This window comes from Felis catus, chromosome C2 (genome assembly GCF_018350175.1).
Source record: "Felis catus isolate Fca126 chromosome C2, F.catus_Fca126_mat1.0, whole genome shotgun sequence".
Classification (NCBI taxonomy): domain Eukaryota; kingdom Metazoa; phylum Chordata; class Mammalia; order Carnivora; family Felidae; genus Felis; species Felis catus.
The window spans coordinates 46,014,074-46,029,160 of record NC_058376.1 but is presented as its reverse complement, the minus strand read 5'-3'; the positions used below and the strand labels follow the sequence as shown (position 1 = coordinate 46,029,160).

General features: G+C 41.5%; 1 protein-coding gene across 6 annotated transcripts in view; it reads left to right on the top strand.

The window, feature by feature from the left end:
- Nucleotides 1–8,854: 8,854 nt before the first annotated feature.
- RIOX2 (ribosomal oxygenase 2) overlaps nt 8,855–15,087 on the top strand; it is a 27,971-nt gene continuing 21,738 nt past the window's right edge. Inside the window, exons 1-2 of one of the 6 annotated variants that reach the window (XM_003991555.6) lie at nt 8,855–8,905; nt 14,430–14,901. In XM_003991555.6, coding sequence (XP_003991604.2) covers nt 14,467–14,901 — 435 coding nt within the window. In that variant the 5' untranslated portion in view covers nt 8,855–8,905; nt 14,430–14,466. The other 5 variants (XM_006935975.5, XM_006935973.5, XM_006935976.5 and 2 more) reach the window with 5 other exon arrangements.

Sequence of the window (15,087 nt, the reverse complement as noted above, 5' to 3'; positions counted from 1 at the left end):
CCAGAACAGACTGCATGTGATTGTTCACTGAGGGATAAGCTTGGATAAAATGTGAGGATTTCAGAAAATAAGCTGCTTTCCAAGATTTAAGAAAAAGCCAGCCAGCTCTGTAAACTGCCTAAATATAGAAACAGGATATTTTATAGGGACTGCTCTGGAAAATCTATGAAAGATATATTTTTAACTTAATTTTATTGTTTTCTGATTACAAAAGAAATACAATTTCACTATAAAAATTAAAATACCAAGTGGCAAAAAAAAATTCCACTCAGAATTAAGCCATTAACATTTAAAAAATTTTTAATGTTTATTTATTTTTGAGAGAGAGAGACAAAGAGAGTATGTGTGTGTGAATGCAGGAGGAGCAGAGATAGAGGGAGACACAGAATCCAAAGCAGGCTCCAGACTCTGAGCTGTCAGCACAGAGCCTGACACGGGGCCTCGAACCCACAAATCCTGAGAATGTGACTGGAGCCAAAGTCAGACAGACACTCAACTGACTGAGCCACCCAGGTGCCCAAGTAGTTAACATTTTAATGTATATTCTTAGAGTTTTTCTATGCATAACATACATTTTTCCAATGGAATCATTGGTATATACTTGCATTTATTAATTTAATCACTTATATCACGCCAAACACCTTGCTAGGGATACGGTAAAGATGGACAGTCCCTAACTAACTGAACTTACATTCTAACTGGGAATGTGTTTAACTTAGGCAATTTGTAGCCAGATTTTCTTCTCTGGATCATAAGCAACATTTTTTTAAAATGCAGCTTTGTTTAATTATTCTTTTCATAAACAACTTTCTATGCCATTTTTTCCTGCAAAATAATTTTTATATGCTGCAGAGCAATCCACTAAATGAGTGTACCGTAATTTATGTAACCCATCTTCTCCTGTGGGACTTGGTTTTATTTCCTATTGTGTGTGATTATAATGGGCTGCAATTAGCAACATAAAGAATATTTAGAAGTCAAATTATTTTAGAAACAAAATTTTTAGCCATATCTGAAGTTCAGCATTTATTTCCTTTATAAGAATTCCTATTTGCCACTAGAATCTGTCATGTCAGACTCAGTTACCAGTCTGTTTATATGGATCTATATCCACTGGCATTCCCTTTATACAAGAAGTTTAGACATTGTATAAAATACCTATTTAAAGCACTTCTATTTATTTAAATTCTGCTTTCTTCCATGATTGTTACTGCCATCACAAGCCCTTTTTGTAAGTAGGAGGGCAACGGAGATTGCAAATATTTGCATATGAGTTGTTGCACAATCATAATTTATGGTTACATTGTCTTAATTCTTGCAGGTGGATTAGTTTTCATGAATAAGGTCTATCATTTTGTATCGTGCTGCTCTTAAGCCTGTTCAAATCACTCACACACACACACACACACACACACACAATTTTTTAACATGGAGATTAATGAGGAAAGGAATTATACCTAATTCTGTAGTCATTATTAAGGTCAGAATTCCAATAAGATTAACAACACCCTCAAAGAAGCAAGGTTAAAAAGTGGTAAGGAAATTGCTATTTCAACTGCAATTCTATACCTGGTGCTGTTTCCTGGTAGGGCCGGAGGCAGCCCAGTCAGTGTTACATTCCAGCTATTTCATTTGCGTGATGCCTAGTCTTTCCCTATACACATTGCTTTAAAACAATCAAACTGTAAAGTCTGGCTTAATTTTAAGGTTCTGTCACCTTCCAACTGCAATTTGACTTCCCTGAATTTAACAAAGAACTTGAACATAGTGTTTTCTCTTGTAAAGAAACTGAAAGAAAAAATGCACCAGATAATTGAGATGATTTTGTCAGGCTATTACACTAGGAAGGATATTCATTAATGAGGAACATCTCAAAATTAAGGAAGGGAGCCCAGACATCCAAAAAGACATAAAAACAAGGGAGTCTTACTCACTGAGGAAGGGTAGAGGTGGGTCTTAGACTATATGACAGCAAGTGGTCATTTCTCAGAAGACAAAATCGTGGTCATTTCTCAGAAGACAAAATGGTGGTCATTTCTCAGAAGACAAAATGGTGGTAGGGGGGCAGACTTTTTGACTCTTGCGATTTTCCAGGAACACACGGGCTTCTTCAGATGAGGTTCCACATTGTCAGTTGTTTTTCCATTTCAATCTACTGCTGAATCATAATGTTTTTTGATCAATAAAAGGGCTGTGTGTGGAGAAGGGATTTCACAGTCACTGAGAAAAATTACCATAGTTTTCTTTTCAATATATTGATAATTTGATGTAGGAAACATTGAACTATATTTTATTATCAATTAGGCCATTTGATGAATGTGCTATTACTTTTGATCCCAGGATCAATACAATTCATTATAGAAACTTATTTTCTACAAGAGTGCTTCAAAGGCTTTCTACAAAATTATGCTGTTAGTGGCTCACTCCTTGCCTTAGGCCATCCAAAGGAGATGATGTTATAATGTCATTAACAAATATTTTTAAACCTATTATGAAGTAGTAATGCTTTCTGAAGTTCGATACACAAGCCTAAATTCTTTAAAAAAAATTTTTAATGTTTGTTTATTTTTGAGAAAGAGAGACAGAGCATGAGCGGGGGAGGGACAGAGAGAGAGGGAGACACAGAATCCAAAGCAGGCTCCAGGCTCTGAACTGTCAGCACAGAGCCTGATGCGGGGCTCGAACCCCCAAGCCGTGAGATCATGACCAAGCTGAAATCAGATGCTTAACCGACTGAGCCACCCAGGCGCCCCATGCCTGAATTGTTTAAAAGTAACACAATATTTTCAAGAAGACTAGCTAACTGAACAAGGCACACTAAGAAAGGAAGTGCTTACATACATTAATTTCTTCTCCAGAGAACATTAATGCAGGTGTTTCAAGTGTTTTACGCTCTAAAGAAGTGTTATGAACATAAACCCACACATCAAACAAATTTTTAGAGCATTCACACCACCCCAGAATAACTTAAAATATGTTTTGTTAATTAGGTTGTATGTTGGGTGAGGTCATATTTAAATTAAATGGTAACTCAAAGTGAAAGAAACCTGAATCCCTGCTAAAGAGCTTTTAAATGAATATGCAGTTCAGGTACACAGTGAAGAAAGAGGTTTTCTGAAAAGAGCTCTAATAATTTAATGTGACTTATAGAGATAATGTGAATTTGAAGTAGGAGAGAAAAATAAGGCAAAAGAAAGGAGAACGGTAGAAGCTAAAAATGTGGTTCATTTCACAAAACAAAGTTCTGTGGTATGTGTCTTAAGGGAAGATTTGGATTTGAGGGCAAAATTAATTATATTTAATTATTTTGGGTGATATCCTGGTCTAGATTAATACAATCAGATGATTATTGCTCATTTGTACAAAAGATTGTGTGTCTTTGGGCAATCAAAGTAATTAATTGCATGTTGGTCACCAAGTACTCAATATAATATGCCATCTTGACCAAAGTAATCAAATTATTTATTAGGATCATTTGATTCTCTCATGACATTAACTCTTACTCCTTTTATGCAGTAAATTCAGTGGTGGAATTTCTGTTGAGTTCTACCTGACTAATGTAGATTAACCATTTATTATATTGCTGAACTATATTTTACATGAAATAATCTGAATTTGTTGGGGGTACTGATAGAATATGGCTTTATTTTTAATCAATGACTGTTTAATATGCTTTATTAGCCACAACTTCTCTGCCCTTTGCTGGCATCTCAGGTAGATCCCACAGCTTTTTAGATACTGTGAATTATCAATCAATCAATTAACAAGCACATAGAGACATATACATACAAACAAAACAGTTTGATGATGGAGATTTGTTTTCGGGTATAAAGCCTAGACTGATTTCAGTGTGTTTTCACTTTTCCCACCTCAGACTTAAACCCTGAACTGGGGAAATTGTCCTAGGAAGAAGGTAACATCTGCTCTAGTACAGGCCTCTCTCCTACCCTTTTCCATTCTACCAGGTTCAAGGGCAAGGAATAGATGGGTGAGATTAGGGATTGGCAAAAGTCTTTTTACTTAAATGGTATAATGTATTTTAGTTCTTTGCTTGGTTGATGTCCTCCAGGGGGCAGGTACACCTGGTTTCCTGAGCGTGAAACCAGTATCCTCACACAAGGCCCCACCCTTGGGGTTAATGCTCTACAGTTGCCATCTTGAAATTCTTAATAATGTAATCTTTAAATTTATTTTGTAAGTAAAGTCTGTTGGAACAACAATGCGTGTACCCAGGTTTGGCATGTGCAGTTCCGCTTCCTGTGGGACAGGTTCTGGACGTCACTTTCCTGCCTCCTTCTTCTGGTCACACTGAGGCCCACCACTGCTCTCTTCCCCTGGCAGGGGCTTGTACATAGGTCCACACATACCACAGCATTTCCCTGCCCTGGGCTGGCAGTGCCCTGGTGGGTTTGAAGAGTGTTTAGACTGGAGCACGCCTCTTACCCACCCCCTATCCAGGTAAGGTGTGAGTCCTGGGAGGTTACAATCTCCTGAGGTTGGCCAGTCTGCTTTGGGTTGGGACCCTGACCAGTGAATCAGGAAGATTGACTTCTCCACCCCTGGCCTGAGCACAGCAGTGCTGGTCCAGTGGTTAGCAGGAGGGGGTACTGAGTAGCCTGTGGGCCATGTGCTTCCGTGCATGTGTGGGTGCTGAGCGGCACCGCAGGGTCCTCCCATGCCTGTGAATGTATGCACTCACCTTTCAAGTATTCCTGTGTTTCCTAGAGCATGACATTGAATAGCAAATAAAAAACACCCACCATTAGCGAAGAGAGAGACTGCAAAAGAATCGTTCTATATTTTAGTACCTTTAATGGCACTTCCCTCTTCTTTTGGAACAAGGAGCTTCACATACTCATTTTGCACTTGGTCCCACCAATAATGTAGCCATCCCTGGTGGCAGGTGTTCAAATGTTGAAGCTTTCAAGGGCTACTGGTGAATGTTCTTTGGAGGTCTACATGCTGTGGTTCATTAAAGTTAACCCTTAGATCTCTGACCTCGTGTGACTTCATGCTCCTTTCCTGTCCATGCCAAAGTTTATGCATCTATTTTTACAAAAAACAGTCTATAATTTTCTTTCTTAAAAGGGTTATTTTCCTTTTCTATATTTAGAAGCAGTTTATGTAAGGTATATTTTTCTCTTCCTTGAAAGTTTAAAAAGATTCATTAGCAGACCTGTCAGTTCCCAACAACTACACTTTTGAGATCAATCGATGGGTCATTATTAGGTCATTATGACAAAAAATTTTAAAGAAAGATAAGTAAATGAATGTACCATCACCATGTGAGTCTCTCTCATCCATCTATACATGTTGTGCTAGTCTCCCAGGAAACATTTTTCAGTTGGAGACTGTTTCCTTTTTAACAAAGGCAATCCAAGCAGTATGAACAGAAAACACCTGTGTAGGATTACATCTTATTTTTATAAGAATCATGGACAAGTTTATTTCAGGTTTTATGAGTAACATATTAAACAACTTCTCTCTCTGAGGGAAAGAGTCACTGGCCAAAACCCAAGGTGTATTTTCATTTGCAAGTGCTTGGCTATTGAAGAAGAGAGGTGTGTAGCATCATTTAATTAAAAAAGTTATACAGCCTGTCACTGACTTTCCTACAGGCATAGGCTATACAAGAAATCAGACTGTAAGTCAGACAAGAAAATGGGAATACTAACCCAATCCAATTTTGTAAACATTGAGTAACTACGCCATGCAAAGCTCTGTTCTAGTTCTCAGAATAGATGAAAGCAATTTCCTGGCTCCAAAGAGTTTAAAACATAGCTATAGGAATATAGATTTCAATGAGATGTATCATAACTATAATTTTGGAAGACCTCAGCCTGGGTCATTAAAAAAATGTGGCTCTTTCTGAAGTTAACTAAGTCTGACCAAGATTATTCATGGTGATATGGCTATGTCAGTGAGAAGGTGCCCTGTTCATGAGTTTAGTCAAGGAAGTGAAACATATACATGTAAAAGCCTCAGTTGCATTTAATTCATTCTGTGGATCATGTTCAAGATGTTGTAATGGATTTAACAATAATGCCTCTCAGGTGAATAGCATTCTACAGTTTTAACACTCTTCTGCTTACTCTGTCTCACCTGAGACTCACAGCAGCTTTATGAGTTAGACAAACAAAGCAAAATTAACCATTTCTACAGGTGCAGAAAATGAGGCTCAAAGAGAGGATTAGTCGATAGGCAGCATGGGATTTAAGTCCCAGATGTGCTATCCAATGGCTGTATAATTTTGAGCAAGTTATTTAACCTCACTATGTCTTGGTTTCCTTATATTATATATATTGTTTGCAAAAGTTAGGATGATAATAATAATGGTACAGGTATTAAATAAAATCATATAAAAGAAAGAAATCACTTATATCTTTTCTGGACCAAAGTGAATACAAATACAATACAAATACGTAGGGGGCAGTATGCATGATTCCTGATTTTTCTCCTAATACCCTGTGGAAATTGGTGCACAGACCTTTAGGATTATAGAATGTGAGAGCCAGTAGGGATAATAAGAATTATCTGGTTCAATCTCACCTAATAAGTGAGGAAACTGAGCATTAACAAAAAGAGAAAGTTAAGTTCATGTACTTCTCATCTCTTCCCCCTGAGTAACCTTAAAAAGTACACTCACACAGCATAATTCTAAGATTCTTTAAGCCCAGGATCATTCTGATTGGCAGTGGAGAAAGGACAGAGATGGGTTTGTGCAGCCTGACACCCAGGCAGGGCAGGCCCAGTGGGGAGCCCCAGTGAAGCGGCCAAAACCTAAAGTTCTATGGTAAGAACAGCCTAGGAAATCACAGGAGAGGATGACAAACTTGGGTTTGAAATGAAGCAACACAAAGCAACACAAAGGGTATAAACATAAAACACTCTTGTAGAAGTGCAAGTTATTTTTGTGAGAATCGTAGACAAGTCTATTTCAGGGTTTCTGTATAAGGATGGAATTCTCTGCTCTTTCCTATCATCTCGGCATCTTGTTCCCAGGCTCCACGGGAGGATCACTAGTCTATTGATTCAGATATCTGGGGGCTTCTTCAGGCCCTTCTGGGTAGGTCTGGGTCACTGAGCCATCTATGACTCAGCTATCTATGACACTGTTTTTATGAGAAAATAGATTACAGAAAGAAAATAACTGACTTTTTAATGAGTCTGGAATAGATAAGTTGGAGACTGCATAGTGGCCTGCTTCTTGTCCTCTGGAACAACTTTAAGCTCAATGGACTAAAAGCAAAAGATGAAAAAACAAAGTACTCAAACAGTATGTTAGGAATGCCATAGATTCTGGAAGCTCTTCTCTCACATCCTCCCCCCCCCCCTTTTCCTCACTTCTCTCCCTCCTCCTTTTCTTTGTAGACATGCCAGCCATTGTGTTTAGGTCTGAAGACTGAATGAGCATAACCTTTTTATTTCTTTTCTTTTCTTTTTTTTGCTCACTATGCTAACAAATCTGAATTATAATGACAGTATCAGAGAGAACACATTGAAAGACTAATTTTGCATCAGGGGAACTCCTATACAAGATGTATGATTTTCCCTAGCAGAGCCGACCTCAATATGTACTTTTGTTCTGTCAGGCACCCTAGTGACGATTCTCCGTCTAGGAGATGGTTTTATTTGTGTTGACATTGAAACTTTTCTTTATACAAACACAAAGTGGTGCTTTTCCATATAATGGACATGGGTAAGAATTTACCATTTTCTGAATCCTTGTAACATCAATACTGTTCTACATTATCTTGATAGATGTTTTGTAGTCAAAATAAAGAGCAAAGTACATTACCAATATAATGTCAAGTGGACTAGATTTTTTTTTATAGTCTCTTCCGAAAGACAGATCTGAGAAAGTCTTTCCCGAAAGACTTAGCTCTTCCAAATCTAAATGTGACTTTGTGCAAGTTAACTTCTCCAGACCCAGTCTTCTCAACTGTAAAATGGAGGTAAGCACAAGATTGTGGTGAGGATGGAGTGAGGGGTCCCCGAAACAATTAGCATGGTGCCGTACAGCAAGAACTCAATTCAGGTGTTGCTATTATTGTTAGTTTCAGACGAGTGTTAGACAAGGCTGTACTTTGTTCCCATTTGCTCACGTGTCCACATCGATAATCAGAGCTAGTCATTGGTCTCAATCATCCTGACAGAATGAAATAATTTCCTTTAGGTCCTCTTTGGCTGTCTACAGAGCAAAGAAGGACACAGGCCAAAGCAGAGATGTGACATTGATCCCCGTGCTCAGTTGGTCCAGCCTCCCCACCCAAATGTTTCCAATCAGTTTGTCTGTCTAAAGGACAGAGCCTTAGGCCAAAATTAAATAATTGCTTTTGTTCTTCTCTTCTATAGCTATCGTCACAAAGAATTTCCAGTATCCTTTTAAGCCGGGATTAATACTGACTCTGGGAGCAACGGGATATAAATTACAGTTGACAGTACAAAGCAGTACAGCTTAGCATGGAGAGCCCAAAAGAAAGCGATGGGAGAATCTGGACCTCCGACTCCCTAAACTTGGAAAGCTCTCGTCTCCTCTCTGCATCTGGGTTTCTCCATTCATAAAAAGAATAGGGTCGTACTATAAAACAGTTGCCCCAAATCCAGAGACTCATCCCGCCCCCAACTCAAAAAAAAACAAAACAAAAAACCAAGAACCATGCATTTCCTTTAACACCAAAGGGGAAAACGTGATGGCACGAAGACCCAACACCTGCCGATACTGGGCGCCAGAAGTACCTACCACCCGCGGCCTGGCGCTGGGTGGAGCCGGAGCGGGAGCGGGAGCTCAGGCAGGAGCCGGAGCGGGCCGCCCCCCAGCGTGCGCACGCCGCCCCGCCCCGCCCCGCCCCGCCCCCAGCCGCTGCCCCGCCCGCTCGCGGCCGCGCGCAACAGGCCGAGCAGGGTGAGTGGAGAGGTTTTCGCCGCCTGCCCCGCGCCGCCGGGGGCGGGGTCGTGCACGTCCTGTTGGGCCTCCGAGCGCTGGTGCGGGTAGGGCCTGGAGGGTGGCCTGAGAGCCCAGTCCCCGGGACCCTCAGAGCGGCCGGGGTGGCTGGTGGGCGCTGGTGCTTTTGGGACCGGGGACGCGCGCCGACGCGGTCCATGATCCCGGGGACCGGGGCAGGGAGGACACGCCGGGTCTGCTGCTGCCCGGATGCGGGAGTAGGGTCACGAATGGCTTGAGCACCGAGAGTGGCCCACGTGGGCCGCCGGTGGTCTGGAGACTGGGACGAGCGCGCGGAAAGTTTGGAGGCTCCGCCGGGAGGGTGACGCCCGCCGGGGAGCGCGGCCTCCACGTGGGTTGTGCCTCTGGCGTCAGGTGGGGCCTAAGAGACAGGCTTTACTGCTGGGAGCCCTGCAGCCAGGGCTACGGGGCGGGGGCGTCGCGGCTGTCTGGTCCCAGCCTGACTTTAAAATTACAGACCCCTCTGCCAGTTCACTCAGCAAGTGTTACTAGTTCGGCAGCCCGACAGTGGGTTGTCCAACAGGTTCGTGAGGCCGGCTTGCTCACTGCGTGTTCAGGAAGCAGGGGCCTGGGAGTCCACTGATGAGCTGTAAATTCGGCGCCAGGCCATTGATTTCCCTGGACTCACGTTTAAATGGAGGAGCCTGACTTATCCAGCCTCTGCCACCATCGCGTGGATAGTTTTTGCCTCTCTGGCCTCATCCTTCGTAACATCGTGCTTACTACAAGACACGGAGGTGTTGTAATCTATTTTCTTTTTAAAATAGGACTAAAAGGGTAACTGCCAATCACAGCATTAGGTCAACAGGAGAACGAGTTTTCCCTCCGGATGAACATTTCTGTTAGGCAGAAAAGGAGTATTTTAGGTCAGGGTGGGCTGGGTTGCTCAGTGGGTTAAGCATCTGACTCTTGGTTTTGGCCCAGTTTATGATTCCAGGGTTAGTGGGTTCAAGCCCCCCATTTGGCTCCATGCTGACAGTGTGGAGCCTGCTTGCGATTCTCTCTCTCCCTCTCTCTCCAAATAAACAAACGTTAAAAAAAAATATTTTAGGTCAGCCGAGGCAACCTCGTTACAGGTAATATTTCTGTCAGGTGTGTGTGTTTAATTGAGCAGAATTTGACTAATGTTAATGGATCTAAAATTCCAATGGAATATTTCCTGTGTTAATGTAGATTTTTAGGACCCAGCACAAGAAGTGCTTAATCTAGTAGGCTTGATAGGGAGCCTAGAAATTTGCAGGTGAACAAGTATTTCTGGTGACTACACTGTAAAAAGCTCTGCTCTGAAGACTGTAGAGACATACCTCCCTCTGGTTGGTTAATCACTGCAGGCTAATTTGCCTTTCAGCTCTGACAGTGCGGTTGAATACCCAAGCTACAGCTGCCATCAGAATTATCCCCTTTGAATAAACTGTTTTCCTCCCAACTCTGTTTTGTGTAAGGCTTTTGAGGATTTTTCTCTAATATTACATACAGACGATGAAAAAGGAGGATAATTCATTCAGCAAACATTTCTTGGGGACCTATGTGCCCTGTTCTGTGCTAGGCTCTGGGACCGTGCAGATGGCTGTTCCCCAGACGAAGCTGTGTTGACTTTTTGTCAGTGAATATTACTACAGAAGAGAAGGTTAGGACACTTAAGGATATAAAGGCTTGGTTTATATTTATTGGCTGTAGAATGGATATCAGTGGATTTTATTGTAGAGTTTTAATCCTTCAAAGTTGTTCAGATCAGTTGGTGGTTTTTTTTTTTTTTTAATCTGTGGGCAGCTAGTAAAATATGAACCATGACTCTTTTTACACTAATGCTTATAGTCAACTCAGATTGGAAACATTTGTTTTTTTAAAAATTGGAATAATAGATATATATAACAGTTTCAGGTGTATACCGTGATTTGATATTTGTATAAATTGTTAAATGATACAATTGCTTTTTTTTTTTAAAGTTAATGTTTATTTTTGAAAGAGAGAGACAGAGTGTGAGTGGGTGAGGGGCAGAGAGAGAGAGACAGAATCAGAAGCAAGCTCCAGGCTGTGAGCTGTCAGCACAGAACCCGACATAGGGCTCGAACTCACGCAAGTGAGATCATACCTGAGCCGAAGTGGAACACTGAACCGACTGAGCTACCCAGGCCAGTTGCTTTTTTAATAGCCACTAATTGCTTTTTTAAAGGCTGCTTTTTTTCCCTGTAGCTTTATAAAAATATTTACTTTAAACTTCTGTTTGGGTGGTCTGTGAGGTTTCTGGGCTGGACGGTATTGGCTTTACTTTTCTGGACAAAGGTTTTCCTTGTCTCATTACTATATTTCTTAGATACTTTAGAAAACAATTTTTTTTTATGTTTATTTATATTTGTGTGTGTGAGAGAGTGAGCGAGCGAGCAGGAGAGGGGCAGAGAGGGAGACACAGGATCTGAAGCAGCCTCCAGGCTCTGAGCTATCAGCACAGAGCTCTCCGTGGGGCTTGAAGTCACGAGGTATGTGAGATCATGACCTGAGCTGAAGTCAGATACTCAACTGCTGAGCCACTCAGGTGCCCCTAAATTTCTTAGATTCTAAGATATGCTTTTTACTTTTTTTGAAATTGTGATGCATACTAAGATTTTTACATGTTTAATGTGATAGGGTATGTCATCTGTTCTCTCCTCCACTCCCCAAAGCTATTAAAAAGAATGGTTGTCTTACAATATGGGTAGTGTGAGAATCAGAGAAATAGTTTATTTGCCCAGTAATCTCTAAGCCAGGTTCCAATTAACTGAGCCTTAAATCATTTCAATATGAAGGCAGACAAGAAATGATGCAACTTTTGGCAGTATAAATAGTGAAATATAGATTCTAACAAAAACATTTGTTATGCAGTGCTGGGTTTATTATGTTAGTGATCGTAGATAGGAAAAATGCTTTAAGTGATTTTTTTTGGCTTAGGTAGGCTTAAAGAAAGGCCTTTCAGCGGCATCTTCCTGCTGTCCACATCCCTTAAATAAATTTTAAACTGACCAATTGTGAGAGATAAGAGATGTGTGGCTGAATATGAAATTATGTTTTCATTATAGGGTACCTTAATGGTAACAAACCTTCTGAACCAATTTAACACTTTTTTTAATGGTTACTTATTTTTGAGAGAGAGAGTGAGTGTAAGCAGGGGAGGGGCAGAGTGGGGGAAAGAGGATCCTAAGCTGGCTTCATGCTGACAGCACAGAGCTCGATGCTGGGTTCGAACTCATTAGCAGATCATGACCTGAGCTGAAGTCAGATGCTTAACCAACTGAGCCACCCAGGTGCCCCCAATTTAACACTTTTTAAAAATAGTGAGCAATGTGTTGGGATCCCGACCATCCCTCGGTTCAGTGATTTACTAGGACTCACAGCTGATTTATTATAGCAAAAGACCAGGTGGTTAATTGGCCCAGCAACTAGTTGTGACAACCCGTGTGAAATGTTGCCAGCCAGAGAAGCTCATCAGACACTCAGAACTGAGGGTTTTTATTGGGGACTGACCACATAGGCACCCTCTGCCTGGCACATACCAAAATTCCAGACTCCGAGAAGGAAAACAGGTGTTCATTACAAACCACATTGTGCAAACAATTAAGGCAGAGTGAGTCCCTCTTATCAGTTAAAGGTGGTGGAATGCTCCTGAAATCTGAGTTCTCAGACCTTAGCTATAGTCGGGCCTTTCAAAGGATGGCTGGTAACTCTTAGGCACGAGCTGTGCTTTTTACTGTGTTTTCATGTCTCCTTGCATTTCTGCATCACATCTGGGTTCCAAGTATTAGCAATACTTTTGTTCATGGAAGCCTTGATTCTTTAATTGAAAAATCACACTGGCTGGGAAGCTTGAAAGGTGTGCAGAACATTTTCAGAAAATGTCTCATTGGTGACATAGCCAACACCAAAGTTTTTTTCTAAGCTTAAGCCTTCAGTCCTCCAGTGCAAGCTTTTAGGGTCAGTTTGTACTTGTTTTCCACCTCCATCCGTCAGTTTGTACTTGTTTTCCACTTCTGTCCTATGTGCCCTACCAAAGGCACTTGATCTGAGCTGTACAAAAGTTTAGCAGCTAAAATGAGGGCACTAGAGTTGTATATTTTGATGTTTCCACTTCCTGAATTGTTCAGTTTATATTTGGGTTGCATTCCAAAGGTTCATTTGTAAATTGTTGCAATGTGTAACACAGTGTTCCAGGTGCTTACTTGCCAGGCCAGACCACTAATTCTACTTAGTCCACAGTGTAGCTGAAATACAGCTTAGTTATAATAACAAAAGGGCAGAAAACAGTGTTCTTAAAATTTTGCTAGCAGTACAAAATAGAAAACTGTGATATCTATAAATAAGTTATTGATCTCTGGGAAAAATCGTTCTTTATAAGTGCAGTGGTTCTTAGCCCTTCTTTAAGAATCAGGTGAGCACAATGTGCCCGCACCCAAATATATATTTATATAGAGAGATGTAGACACACAGTTTGAAATAGGATCTTACAGTTTCTGAAAATTCATATAATTTGAAATACCATTCTTGAACCCCAGGTGAAGATCACCTGCATTATTGTAAGTGTGACGGTAGTTGTGGTTTGGGGACAGTTCTGAGAGAGGCTTGGCAGGGCTTGGGATTGTCACTCCTCAGATGTGGTCCATGGACCAGCAAAAGCATTGTTACCTGGGAGCTTGTTAGAAATACAGAAGGCAGTTCTAGAAGGCGATGCCTAGGTGATGTTAGTATTGTGTCTTAGTTTAAAAGTTAAAGCTTTTTAAAAATGGGGCATAACTGTCTTTAGCCTTTACTTTGTAGTCTCGAACTCGTTTGGTTTTTTTAATGGGGGCGGGTTTTTTCATAAAGTAGCAGTTTTCAGGAAAAAGCTGGGAATCAAAAGTGCGGAGGTTCATGTGGTGAGGAAGACTTGGGAGCAGCAGCTTCTTGTTCCAGCCACCAGGTGACACTGGCCCAGGGCACCTGGGCTGCCTTCCTAACAGTTGGGGGTGGTGCTGTGGTAAGGAGCACCTGGCTGTGAGCCCCTGTTGGTAGTTCTCGAGGCGAGTGCCTGTAACTCAAGAGTGCATCTAATTAGATTTGGGACCTGGTGCTGATTGAAGCCAAAGTCAAGATTTTAGACTGCTGTGTCTACGGCCACAGGCTAAAACTGTGACTAGGAACTGCTTAGGTGGCTGAACCATTTAATTTGGGATCATTATACCTCCTAACAAACAAACGGTGACTTTAACAATTTAGTGCCTATGCCCGAGAAAAAAAATGCTTTCCTTAGATGAATACGGAATCTGAGTGGTGTTTGAGGCTGAATCCTATCTTGGATGATGTGGTGTTAGATTAAGGCTGTATCCCATCCTGGAGGAAAGGGCTTTGACTTACAAGTGCTCATGAAGGTGGCATGGTCACACGAGTTGTGTGTGCACCATCTGCTAATGTTAGAACTCCTGGTGAACCTAACCATGTGTGCTTTGTTCTCTGGTAGGTGCACCTCGTCACTGCTTTGTCTTGAAGACAGAACGATGCCGAAGAAAGCAAAGCCCACAGGGAATGGGAAGGAAGAGGGGTCTGTTCCCTGCAAGCAGGTGAAGATAGAGGCAGCTGGTGGACCCTCCTCTATTTTAAATTTTGAAAGCCCCAGTGATCTGTTTGAAAGTTTAATCTCGCCCATCAAGACAGAGACTTTTTTCAGGGAATTCTGGGAGAAGAAGCCCCTTCTCATTCAGAGAGATGACCCTGCAGTGGCTACATATTACCGGTCCCTGTTCAGGCTGTCAGATCTGAAGAGTCTATGCAGCCGGGGTATGTACTATGGAAGAGACATAAATGTCTGCCGGTGTGTCAATGGGAAGAAGAAGGTTTTAAATAAAGATGGCAAAGTGCACTTTCTTCAACTGAGAAAAGATTTTGATCAGAAAAGGGCAACAATTCAGTTTCACCAACCTCAGAGATTTAAGGTAACAGGTTCTCCCTATTATGGAATCGTTAAATGTATTAAAGTGCTAACATTTGGCCACAGGTCAGCTCAGGGGTGAACCTGTGATGAACCTGCCAGTCTGAGAAGAGATACCTCCTGTTTGCTCTTTAAATGCATTCCAAATTAGGAGACCCTGTGTTATCTTTTGGCTAAACCATTGGAATCT